Here is a 22469-nt window from a genome sequence, read left to right on the forward strand (position 1 = left end):
TCCCTCCCTCCCTCCCTCCCTCCCTCCTACTCCCTGCCTCTTGCTCCACTGCCCCTCGTCCCTTCCTCCCCGACTCCTCAGTTCGCCGCCCCCACCTGCAGGATGAGGATCTGCTTCTCCACTTGGCTCACGCCCAGCTTCTCCCTTCTGCACCTCCCTTGTCACCAACTCCCTCCTGCCCCCCCCCCACCACCACCAGCTCCCCACCTGCTGACTTCGAGGACGACGGCGTTGGAAGGCAGCGGCGGTACCTCCATGTCTTCACCTCTGCTCGACGCCCGCAGGGTCAACGACGGCACTACGACCCGGAGGTAGAGGAGGAGGAAAGCGAGAGGAAAGTCCAGCAGGGGGCCAAGGCTCTGCGCTCCCCAACCACACGCAGAGTCAGGCGACACGGCAGAGCAGCTGGGAGGGCAGGTGGGACCTTCATGCTGCCCAGGTTGCTCCAGGCCGATGTGCTCAACCCTGTCGCGGACCTGCGAGGTGATCACCGAAATTCGCCACCTCGGCACGCAATTCCTCCTGCTCCTCCTCATCATCATCATCATTATCATCATCATTATCATCATCATCCTCCTCCTCCATCATCTTCTCCACAACCACAACCACCATCTCTACCGTTTCCTCTCACTCACATGCGGCGAAGTTCCCTCAGAAATGGTTCGAGATGAAGGCAAGGCCATACGATCTCCGCGAGCAAAAGCAGCAGCTTAAAAATTCAGCATAAGAAGACAGTAAGTAGGAAAGACGTAATGAGGAGCAGGAACAGAAGAAACATGTGAAGGAGCAGGAGCAGGAGCAGGAGCAGGAGCAGGAGCAGGAGCAGGAGCAGGAGCAGGAGCAGGAGCAGGAGCAGGATCATGGAGCTAAATTGAAGGAGGTGAGAGGGAGAGGAGGGTTCGCTCTTCACCGCGCCCAGCGGATGCTCCGAATCCACCGCAATGATGACAGTCAGCACGGAAGCCACGACCAGTGCTCGACTGCCATGTGAATGTTAGCCGACTTCCTCGCTTCCATATGTAAAGGAGACGAGATGGGCACGTGGGGGGAGGGGGGTTGATAGTATGAGTAGGATACTGTTATGGAGAAGGGAAGGGAAGAAATTGAGAGGGAGGAGAGGAGATGGGGAAGGGAAAACCAGGAGAGAGGAGAGGGAGAGCGGGAGTGCAGGATGGTGAGGGCGGTGGCGAGAAGGCTACGGACTGAAGAGGGGGAAGAAAGAGAGGAGGGAGCGAGAGGAGGGAGAGGAGCAGGGGGAGGGAAGAAGAAGTCAACTCACACGAATCTTTGGGAGAAGATTCTCTTGGCGTACTTCTCCCACTTGGTGTCGAGGATCTGCCGGCCCGTCATCCTCCTCCGACCCCCCGAGCCTCCGAGTCTTCGACCTTGTCCAGGGGGCCCTCGCTGATGATGTCCAACCTCTCGCTCTCCACCACCACCTGACGGCAGTCACAACAACCCAGAGGGTCAGGGCAAAGGATTCGAACTCTCGCTCTCCACCCTCTCCTCTCCTCTCCTCTCCTCTCCCCTCCCCTCCCCTCCCCTCCCCTCCCCTCCCCTCTCCTCTCCTCTCCTCTCCTCTCCTCTCCTCTCCTCTCCTCTCTCCCCCCGTTCTTCTGTCTTATCTACCCCATTCTCCACTCCAGCCCTCAACATTTTCTCTCTCATCGACCTCCATTCCCCTCTTTCCGTTGCATGACCTTCCTTCTCCCTCGGTCCCTCCCCATCCTCCTCGTTTCCCTCTCATCCGCGTTTGCCTGAATGCCGTCGAACAAACACACTGAGGTGTCTCACCTCAATGACGCTCTTACTCATTTGTTCCCTCGTGTCAATCGGAATGTCAACTCTGCGAACATCATGACTTGACATGCATGTGTTGACAACATGAATAGCGTGGAGACGAGTACCATCCTCATCTCCAACTTCATCCTCGTCTCAATCATCCTCATCTCCAACTTCATCCTCGTCTCAATCATCGCCTCCATCATCGTTTGTCGTCGTCATCATCATCATTTCCATCATCATCATCACCAACACTACCAACATCACCACCATCATCATTTCCATCATCATCATCACCAACACTACCAAGATCACCACCATCATCATTTCCATCATCATCATCACCAACACTACCAAGATCACCACCATCATCATTTCCATCATCATCATCATGGTCTCCGACTCGCAGTCATCACCCGTGCAGATAAAGTCTCGAGCAGGTCACGGGCCCATACTGCCACTCCTGGCGATGAGATCATCTCACAACATCTGCCTGGGACGCGGCAGCCACTCAACCTTCTTCATCAGCTTCTGGAAGAGATGGTCGAACATCTTGCGCGATCCCCTGCCGAAGTTTCACTCGAGCACGCAGCAAGACCTCCGCGCAAGTCAAAACTTTCAAGGCACGTGGCGTACACGCACTGATCGCACACAACAAGGCCTCCTGACAGGGGACACGTGACAGACTTGCTGTGACTCACCTTGCTGCGCAAAGGGTGAGAGGAGTGTATCCTTCCACATCCTGAGCGTCCCACATCTCTTCATAGATCCCCTAGTCTCCCACCATCACCATCCCCGAGCACAACCGCGTCCTCTCCCCACCTTCTCCATCATCAGCTTCTGGATATGGTCAAACATGTCTCTGCGACAGGCCGTCAGCTGTCATCGTCATTCCGCACCTTGACACGTCACCTGCACCACTCGCACGGATCGTCGTAATGACTCTCGAGCGCCGTGGCCTCGAAGATGTCGGAGTCGACATCCTGCTGAGGCCTAGCAGGAGATGACTGTCAAGTCGCCTCCGCGTGTTGCCCAGCAGGGGCCTTCTCTGTACCTGTGGACGCTGTGGAGGACAAGAAGGTGCAGGAGGTTTCGGTGGTTGCCAGTGAAGATGTCAAGTTTGGCTCCCTGTCATCGATGTGAGCAGGAGAGGATGTTGGGTGGGATGAGTGGAGGGGAAGGGAGGAGCTGGAGGAGTAGAAGAAGGACAAAGACATCATCTGGGAAATGACCAGCACCAGCATCAGCACCAGCACCAGCACCAGCACCAGCACCAGCACCAGAGAGGTAGAGGAGGTGGTCTTTCTTACACACTGCACGAGGTAGTCGAACGTGTCCTTCTGATTCGAGCACGCTGCAACCATCATCATCATCATCGGCTGCCCTGACAGCAACCAACGACGTCACTGTCACCTGCAAACGCCAGCGGATACTCTCCGAAGTTGCAGCAACCATCGGACTCTCTGCACACACCCGTCAAGTCAAACTCACCAACGCCATGGGAGGAGAGTCACCTCGGGTCTGAGAAGAACCTCCCCGTAGCTCTCTGCTCCAGTAGAATCTTTCCCTCCTTCGGGCTCAAGAACTTCTGGATGACCTGGATCCCCAGCCTCTTCACGATCGCGATATGCAGCACGTTCTCCCCGTGATAGAGCTGCCCCTCGTAGATGGCGCATCGGAGGGCAGGGTATGTGTCCCACAGGTCAAAGATCATCTTCTTGTGCGCCTCTGAGCTGCAGTACAGGACAGCAAGGTGCAACGGCGTCTCCCCCATCACCCCCCGCTCTTCTCCCACCTGCCAGAGCTGGTTGGACTTGGCGTTGGCGGCGACGAAACTCTGTTGCCCCTCCAGAGTGTCGGCGTAGCTGACTGCATGCCAGATGGTACCCTTCTCCAGCTTCTTCAGCACCTGCTTCGCATTTTGGGTGTTGGCGTCTGAATCGTGGCTGAGCTGCTTCCCGGCCATCGCCATGTCAGAAACTGACCAGGATCGGAGGAGAGAGAAGATCCTGCTGATATCTTTACCCAAGAGTCTCCGAACAGAGTTGACCGCTGCCGTCCCCTCTGATCAAATTCATAGCATCAGAGTCAATCGGTATGCACACAAAGATGACTGACCGTTCGCACAGTCCAGCGCCTGTGTATCCGCCGGGGAGAGCTGGGAAATAGAACCAGGAATGTTCGAGCTATCAGAGTTGTCTGCATCTTCCCGCTGGGATTGTGCTGGCTGCGACTCTATCCGAGTAGCGGTAGTGGCGAAGTAGATTGCGCTGAACCTGTCGTCTATGCTCTGAGACAACCTGCGCCCGCGATAGTGCTTCGGGGCCTTGAAGTCATGCAATGGCTCCTGCGAAGGATCAGAATGTTCTGTCTGTTGTTGATCGGACTCTGCTGGTGCTGCTGCAGTTGTGTCTGGCAGTGAAGGCGATGATGATGGGTCGTGTTCGACGTGCTCGATGTGCTCGGGAGCATTCGAGTCTGCCGGCAGAGGATTTTGTGGATGTGTCCTGTGAGGTTTCCTTGAGCAAGCTGCTGCAAGGACAGCAAGATCGGCTCACCTCTGAGACTTGCTGGCCTTAGACACGTTCTCTAGATCCGCCTCGAGCTTCCGTTTCGAGTGCGACATGAGGCAGGAGGAGGGCGGAGGCTCAGAGTCCTACCACGAAAGGTACTGAGCCGAATGATTCATACCCCACAGACAACTGCATGTGAGACGAACTTCCAGCAACATCCCAGCACAAACTTCATCGTTCATAGCAACTCAGACTTCATCGTATCATCTTCATCCTCTGACCATCGCGTCGATCATCGCCTACTTTTACCTTTCACCACCAAGATGCTCCTGCCATTGCGGCTGCAACCCTCATACAGCTATTAGAAGCTGTCACTAAAAGTAGTTCGAGAGCCTCCCCGGAGCATCCCGGGGCCCGGGCCGCCCGGCGGCAGGCTCCGATAGGCTCACAGAGCCTGTCAGCGGCTGCCTCCCAGGCAGTGGAGTCCGGGGTAGCGGCTGAGCCTCAGTACTAGTAGCTGAGTGCGGCCAGGCCGGGGGGCCCTAGGCACTGGCTTAGTTAGCCGGCGGGGCTGACTGCGGCAACCCGGCGGCGCTGGGAACTCGGAATGCCAGTACGGTGGGTGGCTCAGAGAAGAGTCTAATGCCACGGGCCTCCTTGATTTGTGTGGGCGGGGCGCCATTACGACATCCGATCATCGGACTGCAGTGCTGCCCCACGCCGCAAGGATTATGCCAACATGATGTGATACGCGGCGGTGGACTGAGGGGGCGGCCGCAGGGCGACTCAGTGGCACTGTGATGGAGGAGGCTCAGCATTGACTCAATGCTGAGGGTGGGGTCTACTCCAGGCAAGGGCAGAAGACCCCCAGGCGCCATGAGGGGGGGACGGAATACAAGTTTGTTAGACTTGTACTAGTCCAAAGTCACGCCGACATCACATCGACCTTAGTTGTAACAAGACAGTTTTTGCTCAAGACCGAGTTTAATGCACACAAAATCAGAATTGAGGAGCACATGAGAGATAGACTGTATGCTAGGATGTGAAACCCAAGCATCCAGACATGAGAGGACCTTAGCAAGACGGCTAGGAAAGCCCCCTCTTCGTCCCACACGCTACATTGGCCGCCTCGCCACGTAAGTCGTCTTGGTTTACAGGAGAGTTTTTGTTAACTCGGCGCTATCTGACTGGCACGGCTGGCATACGTTCAAGGGCCATCTGAAGGACTGGTACAAATATCAATTAGAGCCGTGTCCATGATTAGTACCCGGCAGAAGGACAGCCCAGGCTTGATCGAGTATTAACTAAAGCTATAAGCAAACGTAACGGTTAAGTTACGCCGAACCCCGCGCTCTTGACAGGCTCAGTGATAGTACCGTTCATTTAAGTTACCAGTGACTCGGACTGCTGTGCTCAATGATACTAGAACTTGAATGATGGCCCAGTGCCGCATATTATGTTAGTTTATGAATGTAAGAAGAAAGGTTGTTGCTCAGATGTCTGAGTTTGAGAGTCAACGTGACAACATCAGCAGTCTCGCTGAATTGAAAGTTCTGCAACTCATCCGAGGTCTCATCTATCTCTTGGATCAGTTCCTGTAGAAAGAAAATCAATTCAGAACAGAGGAGAGGCGGTTGGCTATGTTGCTGTCTGACCGTTTGAAATCCTCCCTGCACTCACCTTACTAATATGTTTGACATCAGCTGGCGCTTTTCTTTCCACTGGTTGTTTGAAGGGCATGGTGACTTTTTTAGACCAAAGGTCTAATACATCCGCGTGCTTGTTGTAGAAATCCTGTTGCTGTCTCTTCCACTTTCGAATGGTTTTGTTGATAGATTTCATCTGCCACAGGCGTGTGAGTTGCTCTTTGTCATGACTATCTTCAGAAAATTTACCTCGTGTGTTATCTTTCCTTCCACATTGCCCTCAAATTCTTCCAAGAGTTCTCTGAACGCTTCTTTGTTTGAATGTTTGTTATCAATCTCCTTCTTGAAGAGCGCAATCATATCGTCAATACTTTCCTTGACGTATTGTTCACTCAAAGAAGTTTGTTTTTTGGGGTCATACCCAACATCAGGCGACTGATCTGAGCCCTCTGGGCCCCAAAGGTACAAATGTCGTGCTATGAGTAAGCTGAGCTTCTTTATGTCGCAACGGCCGCCACTCTCAGAAGATTTCAGGGCTGCCACAAAATCGATGTGCTCAGCGATTTTCTCAGAGCTTTTTTTGGTAATATTGTAACCCTTCAAATCCTCCGATTCAAAGGTGTAGGTCATCTCAGGTATCGTGTTGAAGAATTGCTGTAGAATCCACGTCAACTCTGCCAAGATAGGTTGCAGACAGTTGGACACGCAAGATATCTGCCTAATTCGATTGATGAACATATACTGCTTCTTCAGATGCTCTTCATTCTGCGTGAATCCAGCAAGGCACACAAAAATGCAACCGATAAAATCGAGCAAGGGAGTGAGATTAAGAGTTAGAACGGTTCCATGCAACTTAGGTTTGCAGGTTCGCATGATCCTTCTTGCAACGAGAGAGTAAGAGGAGATATGTGCGTTCTGCTTCCCACCCTCTGCATTTGCTCGTTGCCAGCTACTCACAACAAGCTCCCCGGGATAATGCAATGTGACAGATACTTTTGAAGGCGTGATAGATTCACCAGATTTCTCGGACTTCGTGTCGATCTTCCTGTCACCCTTGATGCTTGAACTTTCAACCGCACGGAAACGACGTCTCAGCACAAGTCCAACTTCTGACTTGTTGAAGTAGATTTCCTCTGTCCTGTTCCATCTTCCGTTTGCTGCGAGGAAATCTCCGATGAAGTGAGAGTTGTAGAAATGTAGAAAAAAACATGGGATCTCTGAGATCGTCACAGTCTTGGAAGACTCTCTTGCAGCTCTTTGAGAATTTGTTGTGTTAACTTGGAAGAAAATGGTCTAAAGCGCTGTCAGCGGTCATAAACGAGTGTCATGTCAAGAACTCACCTGTGGGACATGATAAGGACAGCGAATCTCGAACAAACTGGCGATGTATCGGAAAGTGTCACCCGGTTGCACGACACAATCTGAGATCGGACCACTTCTCCCTGGAAGTAAACGCAATTTACGTTGTTTGTTCAATGCTCCACAAATTGGTTTAAGTAGTTTGTTTTCAGATGCAACCTTCAACACCTTGGTCAACACGTCGTCTGAGAGATTGACATCCATCTTGCTGGTCTGAATACTTGAATTTCCGCCAAAGTCGAGTACTTGAATTCGCAATTTGTAGTCCAAATCCAGCGTCATACTTGGCATTCTTTGGTTCACTACATCGTCCTCACTTGTCTCGGTGATGATCAGATCTTCTCCTTCCGAATCAGTGCTCTGATTTTGAGGGTCGTTGTACGAATCAGACATTTGTGATTCGCCGGAGTGAGAACAGGGGTTGGAGCAAGGGCAGGTGACGGAGCGAGTGCCCTGTGACAGCGACAACGGGGAAAGGAGTCGTAGGAGTAGAGGTAGGGGGCGAGCAGAGCTGGAGCAGAGCCTCAGTTGGGGACCCAAGTTAACTAAAAAAATAGAAACTGCCGGCTGAATGTAACGGTCGCAATGGTCAGCGAACTTCTAGTAACGTTCGCAACAGATGGACAGCTTCCAGAATTAGGCAAGGAACCGCAAGGCTCGATTCGATATAGAAGGAACCGAAATGGGGCCCAGGTATAGGAAATAAGGAACCGTATGAGTTTACAAGGAACCTTCTTCCCGAAATAGAACAAAAAAGAATCGCCCTTAAGAAGCCCTGTCCCTCCACCCTCTCCACTAGCATACTTGGTAAGCGATATGGCACGGAGGAGCGATGGTGACGTAGATGTAGTGATGGGATGCAAGGGTGTTGTTGTTTGGTGAAGAAGGACTTCTTGCCTCGCTTGCACATGTTTTGTTTGTTGGGCTATGCAGTTCGTTTTGAACATGCTGGGGCTTGTTTGGACGAAGGGACAAGGGTGTCTTTTCGCACCGTCTTGTTAAGATGCTGCTTCTGTCGCATAACTGAGTTCATTTCTATTTGATCATATAACATTGTTCAAACCGATTTATTTCTAACTCTCCTACAGCAGAAATGTTCCAGACTGTTGCCAAGGCCCAGACCACCGAGCTCTGGATGTGGAAGATGGAGTACCTCCACCACGAGCAGCGCCCCCTCTACTTCGGCGAGTGGTTCTAAATTTTCTGCTCGTATGAGGAAATGATTATCGTTTCACAATAAACGTTTGTTAAATTGATCATGGAGCTGTGTTGGTGGAGTGGTTATTTGTTCGGGGCTTCAGGGACTTTCCTCAGAGGAATTTACTGAGTAATCAGAAATGTTTGAGCATTGTCTTACTTTTACAAGAGGATGCTGATTTGTCCGAATCCTCGCGTCTTGAGCATGTCGTGCACTTGCTGGGTTGCCATGTCCGATACCAAGTTGCCTGCGGTGCTGTATCTTAGCAAATCGCTGCATAATTGGGGACTTCATACTACGGAGAAAGATAGAGCGAAGTGAAGGAATATGCTGGCATCCCGCCTGTCGCGTGCAGAGTTATCAAGATGGAGAGAGGAGAGAGGAGGTACGAGGAGCGGCACTACTGGATCCTGGCAGCGGTTCCCGTCCATGTCCAAGACCTCGAGCCTGGGAGTGGCATGAGAGTTGGTAAGAGTGAGGACAGGGTCTGGGGTACCTCGACTTGGATTCAGGAACCTGGAGCCAACGGAGGATGAAGGATACGCTGCAGAGTCTTATCGTCAGCCTCGAGCTTCATGGCAGCGGCTCCTCCGTCTCAACCCCCTCTCGGTAATCCGGTTGTCCGCCAAGTGCAAGCGACGCAAGGAGGACGCCGACAGGAGCATGGCTCCAAGGACGATGAGGTAGGAGTCCTCGAGGTCGCAACCTCTCAGCTGTTCAGCGTCAGCTGGAACAGCAGGGGCGCGTTCAGTCCCTGACCTCCAAGTGCACGATAGGGAACCAGCTGCCTGTACATCACAACGTCATGCTCCTCCTCTGACCAACGTGAGGGGCTGTTGATCGACCTGCCGCCCTGACCAGCCGCTTGCAGCCATCGATTCCGATCGGGTTCTTGTTGAGCATGAGCTTGATGCCTCCCAGGTGGGAACTCTTGAACGAGTCCTGGTCCAGGAGGTTGGACCCTGTTGAAGCGCAGGTTTAAGATTGTGTTCTCAGCTTTCCTGGTAACCTGCAAACGCGTCGTTGGCTGACACGTTCAAGTCGACCTAGGGACGCTCGTCAGGTCGACTTGAGAGGGGTCACCAGACCAGGCGAGGGAAGTAAAGGAAGATCTTGTTCATAGGAGGAGACACATCCTCGCTGAGAAACATCTTGTTGGAAGACAGGTTCAGCGAAGTCAGTCCTGTTGAAGCTCTGAGAACTCTTAAAGAGCTCCTCGTCCGCATCACGTACCCGTGTTGGTGTTGAGCTGCAAGAAGAAGTTGGTGGCTCCTTCAGTCCCCAACCAGTTCGAGCTGGCGTCCACGTGCTGACATTTTGTCTGTCAACCTCGACGCAAGTCAAGTCATGTATCGTACTTGGATGCGACTCGACGCCGCCAGCAGCCGTCCAAGGTATCCGCCTGCCATGGTATCTGTCACGAGCGCCCAGAGGACGCACGGGTTACGCTACCGCCGTCTACCCCCAGATCGTTCCTGCAGACGCAGAGCCATCGCAAGCTCTGGTTGATCACGAGACTAAAGTCGCCGGTCATTCCATTTGCCTCCTCCCCTCCTCCCCCTAACCAGTCGCAAAGCTGACGGAACTGCGTCGATCCCATTCCGTTGCCTCCCAGGTCCAACCTCGTCAGCTGGAGAGTCAAAACGCCTCGTGAGTTGGGGCGGAGGGTTCCAGAGAGCCCTCACAGAGATCGAGAGGAGAAGAGAGTGCAAGAATCTTGACATCCCCAGCTTCAGCCCAGCTGCTGTTCTCTGCTCTTCCTCCCCCGGTGCTCCATCCCCTGCTCGTTCACTCATCGTCATCCCAAGGCATTAGCCCTCGCATTCACCAGGAAGAGATGATCCTGCTCTCTTCTCTCCGAACTTCAAGCTGTTAGCTCAACAGCGTCAGATCTAACAACATGGTCAGAACGCGATAACCAGCTCAAGTCCAGGCTAGTGATGGACGTGTTGATAGTCATACAGTCTGCTATCAGGTCCATCGCATCTCCGTCCAGCGGGTTCCCACTCAGACGCAAGTCGGACAGGCGCGTCTGTTGACTGAGCCCAAGAGACACCCACCTGAAGCCCTGGCTCGAGATGAAATTGCTGCTGAGGTCGATGAAGGAGTAAGAGGACTTCTCTTCCACCAGTGCTCTGCCGATCTAGGTGACAGGACGCGTCAGTCAGAGACAGCTTGAGGCGGTCGGCCTCGGGTACTGCACCTGCTCCGCCCATTCGTCATCGATGCTCTGTGAATTCATCCTTATTTCTCCATCCTTGAGAGTTTGAAGTCGCAGGGCCTCTAAGATCCTTCCCGTCCTCCTGCTCACGTTCTGTCGGATCCCTTGCCCGCTCCTCAGCACCTGGTGGTCCCACGCCTAGCGGCACCTCAACCCTCAAACCTCCGCCCTCGCTCCTCACTGGTTTCTTGAGCTGCCTGTAGAATCGTGTGGTCATCCCTGCTGACTTCAAGCGAGCGTCTGCGGTCCTGGCTGCCTGGATGGCTTGCGCGTTGAACTGCATCTCTTCTTGCAGAAGATTCCGATGGAGAAGGTCCATCCTTTGAAAGAGATGAGAAGAGCATCAGCATGGAAGGCAAAGAGAGAAGGTGAGGGAGAGGGAGAGGGAGAGGGAGAGGAAGGCAACGAGTGAAATATGCTCCTGAGTCACCTTACGGAAGCTTCTAGGAGTTCAGCTCGATACTTTGCAGCGACTTCCTCTTGCTGTACATCTTGACGTTCATGCGGGGGATCAACGCGACCCTGAGCTACAGCAGCAGCTTGAGAAGTCAAAGTCTCGCTGGGAGACTTGAAACTCGTCGACCCTTCTAGCTTGCTGCCTCGTCCCTGCTCAGCACGTCAGCACTCGACTCCTTCCCCACTCGAGACGCCACCTGCGTGCGGCTCCATTGCTCCTTCCACTCCTTCCACCATGCCTCATCCTGGAGGACCTCCGGGAGCTCCTCGTAGAGCTCTGGTCTCAATGGATCACCACGGACAAGGACAGGACAAGGGCTGCCTCACCTTCCAAGGAGTACATCTTGCTGCTTGCCTGCTACGCGCTCGCCTCTCAGCGATCACTCTCCTTGACCATGAAGCCTGGCAGCGGCAGCGGGATATGCATCAGATGATGCATGCTCAGAAAAGTGACTATAAATCAAGGAATCATCACTTGATCAGTGAAAATGTCAGGAAAACTTCTCAAAAGATGTGGGTGGCGATGAATCGACTTATCTTGTTCTGTGCTTTCCATTGATCTTGCATCTCCCTTCTTCTCCTGACTCCACTATATTGGTCTCTGCCCACTCTATCATAGCTGCGTACCTCCTCGTCCACCACCACCACCACCTCCTCCTCCTCCTCCTCCTCCTCCTCCTCCTCCTCTCCATCTTGAGCACAGTCTCGCGAGTGTTGACCATACTCAGTTCCTACCGCTGAGGGCAGCAGGTCGTTGGCTTCATGGGATACCTTCCTTGTTCCACTGTCCTAAGATATCAGCGAGGCGGGCCCGATTTCATGGAGAAACTCGCACTTGATGCCGCTCAGCCCAGCTCAACGGCTTTGAGAGTCAGTCGGAGGATGAGAAGAATGCATGTGAGGAGGAGGAGGAGGAGGAGGAGGAGGAGATGGTGGTGGAGGAGGAGGGCGGGAGGTGTGGACTGACGTGAAACGACAAATTGACAATTTAACCTGACATGATAGAACATTTCTAGACATACCTCGACTATCGATACAATTCGGATTCAAAGTCCTCCTCGTCCTCCTCCTCTACCTTGGTCAAGTCACTGGCCTGATAGGAAGGAAGTGAAGCGCGGAGGGCCTGAAGGGAGGCGAGGGCGTCGCCCCCATACTTGGAGTCTTGCTGCTTCCTCCTCAGATTCATCTCCGTCTTGAGATCAGCGATCTGAGAGGATGGAGTGAGATGAATAAGCACGAGTCCTCCCTCCCTCCTCCAATTCTTTCCCCTCCTCCAGCTTTCCAATGCCCTCCCCTTTCTCTCCCTCTCTCCTCCTTCCCGCCCTCGCCTCCCACCTCTCCCTACTTCCACCGCCTCCCTCCTTTCTCCTCCCTCACCTCTTCTTCATAGACTTCGCACTTCAAGCGGAGAGCAGAGTTCTGTTCGATGAGCTCCTTCACCAGCCTTCAACTCACGTCAGTTGCCGCTCCCCCGGCATCGACGTTCACCTCTGCATGTCCGACCTTGATGATCCCCCCAGCTCTCTTCGCTCTTCCATCGGCCTTGTGCGAGACTGCGCAGTAGCCTCCAGCTCCTCGACCCTCCTCTGCTCCTCAAGTCACACACGGAGAGAGCAGGCAGGCGGGTCACGTGGGCTGCCTTGAGCTCCGAGACGAGTCCCTCCGTCCACTGCTCGGCAACCGTCAGAGGAGGAGGAGGAGGAGGAGGAGGAGGAGGCACCTCCTTGAGACAAGCGTTTTCCTTGGTGAGAGTAGCGATTCTCGCCTGCGGGGAAGCTCAGGGGGACGAGCACGGCATGGGAGGAGGAGCGAGGACCTCGAACTTGGTTCTCTCCTTAGCATGCTGGGACTTCAATCCCTGGAGCAACCCATGTCAGCTGCGAGCTCCTGGGAGCTCCTGACCTCGATTTGCTGCTCGCAGTCAAGCTGCTCTTTCTCCGCCTGAGCCCCTACCAAGGAGAGTCAGCGCGGCATCCGGGGAAGGGGGGGGGGGAAGAGGAGGCGTCGCTCACTCTCGTACGTCCGTCGGAGGTTCAGGAACTTGTTGGTCTGTAGGGACCGTTTCAGGTCCTTCTTGTCCTTGCCTGTTCCCACGGCTTCGCTCAGACCCCATGGCTGGCGAGCCAGCACAAGGTACCTGCTGCCTTGATCTTGGCCGCCTTCTTCTCCACCTGCTCCTTCATCCGATCCCTCTCCTCCAGCGCCTGCACAGCGACGTCAGGGCCTGCGGCTGCCATGCCTCTCCCACCGCTCTTCGGTCCTCCAGCGCCTTCTTCAAGTACTCCCGCAGAGCCTTGATCTCACTGTCTTGCGTCAGGCTAACAGGCCGAGGTCAGCGAGATCCTTACCCCATGCTCCTCCTCCTCCTCCTTATTCTCGGTGTTCGGGCACCTCGAGCTCTTCCATGCTTCTGCGCATGTCTGCCCTTCGCCATCCACGTCCCCGCGCTCCTTGTCCATCGCAAACCCACTGGGAACAGCATTCTTGTCCCTGTGCTGGCAGCCCTTGTCTGTGGTCGAGGTAAGAAGGGGGGGAGAGGAGGGGAGAGAGGAGAAGAGGAGGAATTGTGGTGAACAGCAAGAACTTGAAAGGAAGGCAGGTGAAGAGGAAAGAAGGAGAGAAGGAGAGAGGGACAAGATAAGAAAAGGGAGGACAGGAGGAGGGGAAAGAGGTGGAGGAGGATGAGAGAAAAGAAGAGGAGGAGGAAAGAGAAGAAGAGACGAGGTAGCGAGCGCATCTCACAAGTCTTGAGGGACCGCGAGTCAAGTCGCTGTCCAGGAGCTTTGGTGTTGCATCTGTTGTAACCGTTACACAACTTCAGTTTCAGGGGCAGAAGGGGAGAGCCTCTGATTGTTCATCATGTCCATTTCTTCTTTCAACCTCCTCAGCCACTCCTGCAATCAAACCTGAATAGAGGAGGAGGTGGTGGAGGAGAGGAGAGGAGAGGAGAGGAGAGGAGAGGAGAGGAGAGGAGACAGAGTTGGGGTGAGGAAGGGGCGGGACGGGGAAAGATACTCTCTTGAAATGCTGACCTGTTCGAACTTCTCCTCCTCTGATAACGAAACCGTGTCATAACTTTGCTCCTCCTGCTCTCTTCACCTCACCTTCGTAAGTTGTCGCGCTCCTGGGCCTCTCACTGACCTTGTACTTCGTCTGGAAAAACTCCTGCTGTTGCTGCTTCGACTGCTGTTGCTGCTTCGACTGCTGTTGCTGCTTCGACTGCTGCTGCTGCTGCTGCTGCTGCTCCCCCAGGATGCTCGATGGCTTCAAGAGCTGATCTGCGGTCTTCTCCTCCATCCTCGTCGCTTTCGCCCCTCCTGTGAAATCTTCCCTGGTGACCTCGAAGACTCTCTTGGCCAGTTGGAGAGAGGACGCTGCTCCTTCGACTCCCTGCCAGCAAAGGAAGGAGTGAGGCAAGAGAGGAGAGAGGAGAGAGGAGAGAGGGAAGGCGGGAAAGGACGAGGACCTCGCGTTGTGAGAGCGAGAAGATAAATTTTGAGTTGATCTTCCCCAGGATGGAGTCTTTTAGCACCTTGAGACGTGTCAGAGGGTCCAAAGACGTTTTGGTATCATCAAGTCAAGCGCAGACACAAGAAATCAAAGAATGCATGAGAGGAGAGGAGAGGAGAGGAGAGGAGAGGAGAGGAGAGGAGAGGGGATGGGATGGATTGGGATGGGATGGGATGTGTTAGAAAGGAAACGCGACTCTCCATCAGCATCGCCCTCACCTGCGTCAGCAGGCTGCTCTCCCATGAGACGAACGGAACTCCTTCTGCAATCTCAGCCAAGACGGTCTGCAATGCTGACGGCCAGAGTTCTGCTCAACCCAAAGGACAAGAGAGTGAAAACAAATTCCTCCAGGTACACCTCCCCACTCTCCCAGCACTTGGATCGCGAGCCATCTCCCTCCTTCCTCAGCCTCCATACACTCACTACTACCGCTCAGCACACACACGACTTGTTCCAGCCCTCCCCTTTCTCCCCCCTCTGCCTGCTACTCCCAAGCTTCTCAACCCTCCTCCTCCTCCTCCTCCTCCTCCTCCAATTCATCTTTACCTCTCCCTGTCACTTCATCTCCGACCACCACCATCACCATCTTTGCCATGCGGAAAGGAACGACGCCGTTGCCATTGCGAGCAGCGTCTTTCCTCTGAGACGTCCGTGCTCACCGAAAGGAAGTTGAACAGTTTCATCCTCACCGTGAGATGGTCGTGAGCTTGACAGGTAGGCCTCTTAGACTGATGCATCAAGTCACAATGTGAAGAAAGGAGAGGAAGAGGAGATCGAGGAGAGGAGGGAAAGAGAGAGGAGAGGAGGGAGAGGAGAGGAAGGGCGGGAGGAGAGGAACAAAGGGAGGAGAGAAAGGGAGAGATGAGGGGGAGACAGGGAGAGAAAGAGGAATGAGGAGAGAGGGAAGGTGAGGAGGGAAGAGAGTAGGACCTGCTCGAGCTCAAAAGTGATGACGTGATGCCTGGACAGGATAGAGGAGTTCTCAGCGAATAGACGGAGGAGGAACCGCAAGCAGGACCCAAGATTTGGGGCAGAAGAGTTGGAGGAGGAGGAGGAGGAGGAGGAGGAGGAACGCCTACCTATCCATCGCATCTTCCAGCATTCGGTTCTCAACGAGTTCGCGTAAAAAAATCTGAAAGGTTTTCTGGGAGTAAGAAAACATGCAAGACAACAGTCGCTTGGTAAACATCCACCCTCCAAAGTCTCATTCCCCCTCCTTCTTCCCAGTCCCCTCCCTTCCCCTCCCTTCTCTCCTCCTGCCCCCACCTTGAGCTTCTGCCCTGAGTTCGGCCTCTTGAAGTCCTCCACCACCATCTTCGCATTCTCGAAGAGAACGTCGGTCGTGCTCCCCAGCTCTACGGTCGGGGACTTCCTGTGCTTGTTGCCCTTGCCGTCTGTCGCGCCATCTTCCCCATCCAGGCCGAACCCAGACAACTTGCAGTCTCGGACCAGGTCGATGATTCGTCCTTTCTGCTTGACAGTGATCAGAAAGCAGGCGGCGGGGAGAGGAATCGAGGTAGTGAGGAGGGAAATGGGGGGAGGGGGGGGAAATAGCACAAGGGAGAGCAAGGGAAAGGTGGAGGGAAGAGAAGGGGGAGAGGGGAGGGAGGGAGGGGGGAGGGTCAGGGGGAGGTAGAGACAGGCATGGAGGAAGGGAGAGCAAGTCGCCTCCCTCTCTTCTAGGGCCTGACCTTGGTATCGAGGACCTCGCATACTCCTGTCGACAGCTGGAACCTGTGGCTCGCTGACGACACGTGCCGGATGTGCTCGTACAGCATCTCCACAACCTTGGGGCAGGCGTCACGCAGCCTGACACCGTCCGACACGTCATGGCAGCAGCCTCCTCACCAGCGACATCGCCCCTGGGAACTTCTTCCTGCTTGCTACCTTGTGCCCGAGCGCCTCGTCCCCCAGGAGGAACCTCCTCTTGCCTGCAGCCAGACGTCACTGCCGTACCCTCGAGCGCCGGAGCCCCGTCACCGCTGTGCTGCCCCCCGAGCAAGACGACGACACTGCTCTCTCCTCTCGTCACAGCGTCGACGAGAGGGTAGATCGCCTCCCGGAACACCTGACCCCATCGCTCACTCCACAACCTCCTCCTCCCTCTTAGTGTCTATCTTTGACCGCACCTGAAAGGATGTGACACTGCTCCCATACACTCGATCGAGCTGCGACGACGGTCCGACCCACATGCCATCGCACAACTGGAACAGCAAGTCTCACTGACGCCCGTGCTAGCTCGCAAGCCTCACATTCAGCCGAGTCATGTCCGGCGAAACTTTGAAGGCAAGGGAGGTGTCCAGCTTGGAGCTCTCTGGAGTTTCCCCGGTATCGTCAACTCTGCACACCACTGATGCAGCCTTCTTCATCTCGCTTGGGGGAGGAGCAGGAAAAAAGGAGGATACGATGACGGTCTCAATCCTAGGGTGCAAGAGATCATGGCGAGGAACAAGGATGAAGGGAAGAAAGTGGATCCATGAAGTGGATAAGGCAAGATGAATGAGGAAGAGAATGGGGGTGATGGAGATGGTGGTAGCAGTAGCTACGATGCTCTGCTGACACTGGTGCCGATCACCATGGCACAGGGAGCGAGGAGCGAAGGGGAAGAAGAGAGACGGAACAGAGGGGAAGAGGAGGCGACTGGGTAGCAGGAGAGCAGGAGAGCAGGAAGGATGGCTGTACCTCACACGCCATGTTGTGTTTTCGAATCATGTTTATCGGATACAAGCTTGCCTCGGAGCTGATCTGTATTGACACACCCCTGTAATAACGCACTACTACTACTAGCCTAGTAGGCTAGCCGGCTACCGCCGGGCGCCGGTACCGGGCCCGGCTGATAATCATCGGCCCCCGACTCCGGGACTCAGTGACTCCCTATGCCCCGCCAGGCCCCGGTGAGTCACCGGCCAGCCCGCCGCCGGGCCAGGCCCGCCGAGACTGACTGAGTCACCCATTCTACTCTAGGATGATGTCAAGTTGCGTTCGGTCGGCACTTTGTTCCTGACGATGGACCTGCTGCTAAGGTCTTGGGTGGCATGAAAGCGCGCGGCCGCCTTTCAGCGCCTCACCATGAGGAGCAGGAAATACACAAAGACTTTACTCTCACAGTCAACAAGATCCTCTTCCCCCCGGCACACGACTCTCTTCACCACGCCCCCCTCTCTTCCCCCCTCCTCGGTGGGGCCGCCCGGTACCACAGTGACTGTCACATGGAGGACAAGAGAGTCCGCAACTCGGCTAACGCTTTCGGAGGAGAGTCCCGATGCCTCAGCAGACAAGCTTGGAGCTGGGCGATGGACAGAGTCCCGGAAGGAACAGCCTCTACGAAAGCATCCACCTCGTCGTCTGTGATGTCCCTGAAGAAGCTGCGCACGTACAGGCCCACCTGCTCCTTTGCGCACCGGTCGAACCTAACGTCCACGTCCACTCTCCCCGGTCGGATCAGCGCAGGATCCAGCAGCTCTCGATGGTTGGTGGTCATGAACAGCAGGCGGCCCTCCTGGGCTGCCACCCCGTCAATGGCGTTGAGGAGGCCCGAGAAGGTCAGCCCCCCGGAAGCGTTCTTCGCATGCCGGTCGCGGAATGCGGCATCCACATCCTCTAGCAGGAGGATGCATCTCGGCGCGGACCCGTTGAGCAGTTCCGCGAACGAATCGTCCGTGAGCTTCGAGCTGGAGAGGGAGACAACGTAGATGGGTAGCTTCAGTTCTCCTGCCACCACAGTCAGTGCCATCCCCTGCATGCCCCGATCACTCACCCGCCAGGGCAGAGACCAGGCTGGTCTTGCCGGTGCCCGGAGGGCCATAGAGGAGGTATCCTCGTCGCCAAGGGATGCCTCTTGACGCGTACCACTCCTCAGCCTGCATGAACCGCACGCAGTCGTTCAAGATCCACTGAGCTCTCTCCGGGGGCCAGATCACGACCGAGTCGAGGGGGCGGGAGATTCTGGAGGCGATCTTGTTCCAGCTCGAGTACTCGTCCGCCACGAAGATGCTTGTCCTCGACTTCTCCTTGGCCTCGTACGCCAGCCTCGACTCCCTCACAATGGACAGCAGCTCCTCCTTGCTCCCACCGATGATGTAGATCGTCAGCGTCTCTCGTTCCTTTGGACTCCCGCCACTCTTCTCATCCCCCTGCTCCCGGGAGACCACCAGCCAGTGCTTCTTGTGCCTGATCATGGTCCAACCCGTCGGCAACAGGTAGACATCCTCCTTCTTCTCGTCCCTGTCCAGATCCCTGCCTGCTGGCCCCAAGTAGCGCAGGGAGGTGAAGACAGCAAACTGCTTGCCATCAGAGACGGCAGGGTGTTCAGAGAGCCAGGAAATGATCCATCGAAAGGAATCATCGCGGCTGTTGAACTCGGCGGACAGCACCAACTGTCGGAACACAGCGTCGTAACAAGCCTTGCCAATTTTTCGAGTCATGGTCACCCCTATACCAGCAAGAACCACAGCAATCCCCCCCATGGCGAACTGGCTGCTCATCACTCCCTCCAACGCAGCAGCGTACAACTTCCTCCGCTCCATCCTGCATCGGGTGGGCCTGGGTTGCCAAAGGACCGATCCTGGAACTGTCAGGTTGCCAGAGCCTGATGACAGCAATCTTCGACGAGCTCCTGCTGTACCGGATACTGTTGGAGTAGAGGTGCTCGAGTCAGAAAGATGTCCGACCCACCAGGAGAAGGCTGGGGATCCTACGGAAATCGACCTCTGGCTTCTTGTCGTGAGGCAGCCCCGCGACGAAGTTTGGCGATGGCGGCTAGAGAGATAGACTAGCCCTCGATGAAGGACAAATTCCTCTGATGTACAAGCTATATGAGATGATCCCTCAGAGATAGGGAGCTGGCGTGCAGATGATCGAGCAACACACAAGATCCTTGCTACCCCAATTCTGTTGATCTCTCTCGAAAGAGCGGGGATACAGCACGCCTTCAACAAGAAGTTCCGGCTCCCCAACACCATCTCTTCTTCTGTTTACCAGCATGCAGCGCTGCTCTTCTCTTGTTTCTTGCGCTCCTGCTCTCCTCAGTTCACCGACCACCAAAGTTTCGGCTTGACACAGGGTGTAGGGGGTGATTAGCAGGCTCCAAGTACGGGTGTAAAGCCTATTGGCAACAGGGGGTAGTCAAGATGCTGTGATGATCTCAACGGTATGGTAGGGCTCATCTTTGAGTAAAACTTTAGTCAAATAGAAGGGTATAAAGCCCTCGAAATAGTCAAGATATATCTTAATAAGATCAATATGTTTTATTACATAGTAGAAATAGAAACAGTTTGTGTTATTTAGACCATTTCTGGCCTATTGGTAGAAATCGTTGGAACTTGATGAAACAGGGTTAAAATATGAGAATAATATTAATTTAACAATTAACGCTAAGTATAAGCCTTCTCGCTGGAATTCGGTGGAATAGCCGACTAAGTCCCCTATTAAAGTATCACATCGTTATTTCATATAATGAAATAATCATTATAATTGTTGTATTAGCATGTAAATGTACTATTAACTGATGTTCCCTCGAGTCTTCCACGCGTTCTGCACCCCCTGCTCCCCACCCTCCAACAAATTACAACCCCACCCATCATCTCACCACCCACCATATCGTACACATTACCCCAATAATTACCCAATATTTATATGAAATATTGGGTGGGGGTCATGACCACATCAGCCTCTGTGGTCATGTGAAGCCTACATAACCCCCCCTTTGCAGCAGTCGTCCTCAACCTCTGTTGCCATGGCAGCCCGCCGCCTCAAGCCTCTCCTCGACCGCGTTCTCGTCCAGCGCCTCGAGACTGCCACCAAGATAGGAAGCGTGTACCTCCCTGACACAGCGCAGAGCAAGACCCACCAGGGAACTGTCCTTGCCACTGGACCAGGGGCAAGGACAACCGCCGGGGAAACTATCCCCATGTCTGTGAAGGAGGGAGATACGGTGTTGTTGCCGGAGTATGGAGGGGACAAGGTGAAGATCGACGACAAGGAGTATCTTCTCCTGCGCGAGACTGAGATTCTAGGAGTTCTGGACACGAAGTAGTTGTTGGTGTCTCGGTGAAAGAGTAAAGGTTGCACGAGATGATCGCTTCAGGGTTAGAGGTTGAGCGAGGTTGTCTTGTGCTTGTTTTTTGTTAGCTCGGAAGATAAGATACCTTTCTCACTTCTTCAGACGTTGTTTGTTTGTGCAGGCAGAGCTTCTCCTTCTCCTGGGTTCTTTTTTTTTCAGTGCCCCTGGCAGCGAAAGCTCGCCAGCCAACAAACAGAGAATGAGGGCACAAACAAGCTTCAACAGGAGACTTGAGCGGGAGGCAGGCAACCAGGTTGTTCTGTGCATGTAACTTGATCGACGAAGGAGAACATACTTTGCTGGATGGCTAGTGCGGAATGCAAACAGCCAGACGATACTGCTCTTTGTCCTTCAGAAATGTTTAGATAGGTCACGCGTCCTGTACGGATTCTCCTCCCCATCGTCCTTGCTGGAAAGCTCCTCCTCCAGCCAGCTAGCGGCTACTCCCGACGATCCACTTCGCTCCACCATCCACTCATCCTCGTCCCTTGCTCTCACAGCAGGCAGGCAGTCCTGTGCTGATGTAGTCGGCCTTGTCCTGCCCTTGCCCCTTGCCCTGCTCCCCTTGCCCCTCCCCCTCCCCCGCGTCCACCACCCAGAGAAGTCAATCTGCTTCTGCTTCTTCTTCTCCAGCAGCTCCTCTCGCAGAGTTTGTCTGCGTTCGAGGTCAGCATGTACACCTTCAGGAAGTGGGAGGGACCTGAGTTGAAGGCGGAGGTTCACCCACCATGTATGACATCGCCTCTGATGTCCAATATCAGCCCTCACTGCTATCGACAAGCACCACCACCTCCACCCACACGACCTCCTCCTCCTCCTCCTCCTCCTCCTCCTCCTCCTCCTCCTCCTCCTCCTCCTCCTCTTCATCATCATCCTTCAGTCCTTAGTCTTGGTTGCGCACCTCTAGCCGTTACCCCGCCCCCCTCCTCCTCTCCCTCCCCCTCACTCTCCGCACCTGCATGATGGTCTGCGTATCCACGTCGTCCCGTAGCCGGTGAAGCAGCGAGGGCAGCTGCTTCCACGAGTCGAGGTAAAGGAAGGGAGCGCGGGAGAGGGGATGCCCATCCTCTTGCACCTGATCCAAACCCTGAGCCCAGCGAACGGAGGAGGAGGAGGAGGAGGAGGAGGAGAGGGTGTGAGTCATGTGAGTCGTGAAGCCAAAACAGTGCAGAGGAGGAGGAGGAGGAGGGGGGGAGTGGGGGGGGGGGGCGGCGGGGCGGGAGGTAACGACCTCTGCCTTGAGCATGACAGGTATGGCTCCCATCTCGAGAGCCTCGTACAACCTCATCGTTTCAGCACTGCCAAGATGTCAGAGAGGGAGAGGTGGTGGTGGAGGATGATGATGATGAGGAGAACTCACTGATGGCCATAGGGGATCAGAGCGAACTTGCTGTTCTGCAAAAGAGAGGTATACTCGATGGCCGACAGCTGGCCCCCTGCGAGAAGATTGAGAGGAGTAGCGGCGAGGAGGCGCGGGGGAGCAGGAGGGAGGGAGACGAGAGTCGAGCTCGAGGGGGTCGAATGAGATAGAGAGATGAACGTGCAAGTAAGAGAAGGAAAAGATCGGAGGGATCGAGGAGGAAGGTAATCAGGAGAAGGGAGCGGGGTTGAAGAAAAGTTTGGAGAAAGATAGAGATGGGGAGGGAGGCAGCGGCAGTAGCAGCAGGACGAGGAACGAGGTTACAGGGGAGGGAGAGGATGGAAAGGAGGACAGAAGCAGGGG

The 22469-nt window shown here is 54.6% G+C and overlaps 6 protein-coding genes across 6 annotated transcripts; 1 reads left to right on the plus strand and 5 right to left on the minus strand.

Moving 5' to 3' along the window:
- Positions 1-77: 77 nt before the first annotated feature.
- GUITHDRAFT_112159 (hypothetical protein) lies at positions 78-4530 on the minus strand (the record flags this gene model as incomplete). Its single annotated transcript, XM_005828667.1, has 19 exons — positions 78-147; positions 208-476; positions 911-980; positions 1280-1335; positions 1386-1439; positions 1795-1846; positions 2199-2245; positions 2299-2347; positions 2484-2554; positions 2605-2644; positions 2695-2775; positions 2837-2910; positions 3021-3136; positions 3196-3245; positions 3297-3762; positions 3808-3846; positions 3901-4289; positions 4341-4438; positions 4486-4530. The coding sequence occupies 19 exons, from the start codon at positions 4528-4530 to the stop codon at positions 78-80; spliced, it is 2136 nt and encodes a 711-aa protein (XP_005828724.1).
- Positions 4531-5749: 1219 nt separating this feature from the next.
- Positions 5750-7693, minus strand: GUITHDRAFT_141743 (hypothetical protein; the record flags this gene model as incomplete). Its single annotated transcript, XM_005828668.1, has 4 exons — positions 5750-5890; positions 5976-6137; positions 6191-7234; positions 7283-7693. The coding sequence occupies 4 exons, from the start codon at positions 7691-7693 to the stop codon at positions 5750-5752; spliced, it is 1758 nt and encodes a 585-aa protein (XP_005828725.1).
- A 966-nt stretch (positions 7694-8659) lies between these two features.
- On the minus strand, positions 8660-11518 carry GUITHDRAFT_112161 (hypothetical protein; the record flags this gene model as incomplete). The annotated part of the gene is made up of 21 exons (XM_005828669.1): positions 8660-8745; positions 8795-8840; positions 8900-8945; positions 8995-9042; positions 9099-9211; positions 9258-9286; positions 9344-9460; positions 9508-9544; positions 9587-9681; positions 9732-9807; positions 9857-9900; positions 9951-9973; positions 10064-10128; positions 10184-10278; positions 10327-10367; positions 10418-10641; positions 10702-10857; positions 10901-11039; positions 11150-11325; positions 11373-11452; positions 11503-11518. 21 exons carry the CDS (start codon positions 11516-11518, stop codon positions 8660-8662), a joined length of 1752 nt encoding a protein of 583 aa, XP_005828726.1.
- A 684-nt stretch (positions 11519-12202) lies between these two features.
- Positions 12203-17054, minus strand: GUITHDRAFT_112162 (hypothetical protein; the record flags this gene model as incomplete). The annotated part of the gene is made up of 24 exons (XM_005828670.1): positions 12203-12382; positions 12553-12619; positions 12664-12761; positions 12806-12844; positions 12896-12940; positions 12992-13033; positions 13078-13124; positions 13188-13259; positions 13313-13379; positions 13424-13493; positions 13567-13684; positions 13918-13970; positions 14191-14227; positions 14280-14565; positions 14642-14707; positions 14904-14992; positions 15232-15325; positions 15375-15413; positions 15952-16155; positions 16377-16472; positions 16534-16616; positions 16666-16753; positions 16815-16889; positions 16938-17054. The coding sequence occupies 24 exons, from the start codon at positions 17052-17054 to the stop codon at positions 12203-12205; spliced, it is 2172 nt and encodes a 723-aa protein (XP_005828727.1).
- Positions 17055-17890: 836 nt separating this feature from the next.
- GUITHDRAFT_74509 (hypothetical protein) lies at positions 17891-19151 on the minus strand (the record flags this gene model as incomplete). Its single annotated transcript, XM_005828671.1, has 2 exons — positions 17891-18396; positions 18443-19151. 2 exons carry the CDS (start codon positions 19149-19151, stop codon positions 17891-17893), a joined length of 1215 nt encoding a protein of 404 aa, XP_005828728.1.
- Positions 19152-20397: 1246 nt separating this feature from the next.
- Positions 20398-20758, plus strand: GUITHDRAFT_153736 (hypothetical protein). The gene has a single exon (XM_005828672.1). It carries the CDS (start codon positions 20420-20422, stop codon positions 20717-20719), a length of 300 nt encoding a protein of 99 aa, XP_005828729.1. The 5' UTR covers positions 20398-20419; the 3' UTR covers positions 20720-20758.
- Positions 20759-22469: the final 1711 nt, after the last annotated feature.

This window comes from Guillardia theta, assembly GCF_000315625.1.
Source record: "Guillardia theta CCMP2712 unplaced genomic scaffold GUITHscaffold_57, whole genome shotgun sequence".
NCBI classification, from domain to species: domain Eukaryota; class Cryptophyceae; order Pyrenomonadales; family Geminigeraceae; genus Guillardia; species Guillardia theta.

Coding starts and splice junctions, on each gene's coding strand:
- GUITHDRAFT_153736 (XM_005828672.1), top strand. CDS start 20,420: ATGGCAGCCCGCCGCCTCAAGCCTCTCCTCGACCGCGTTCTCGTCCAG.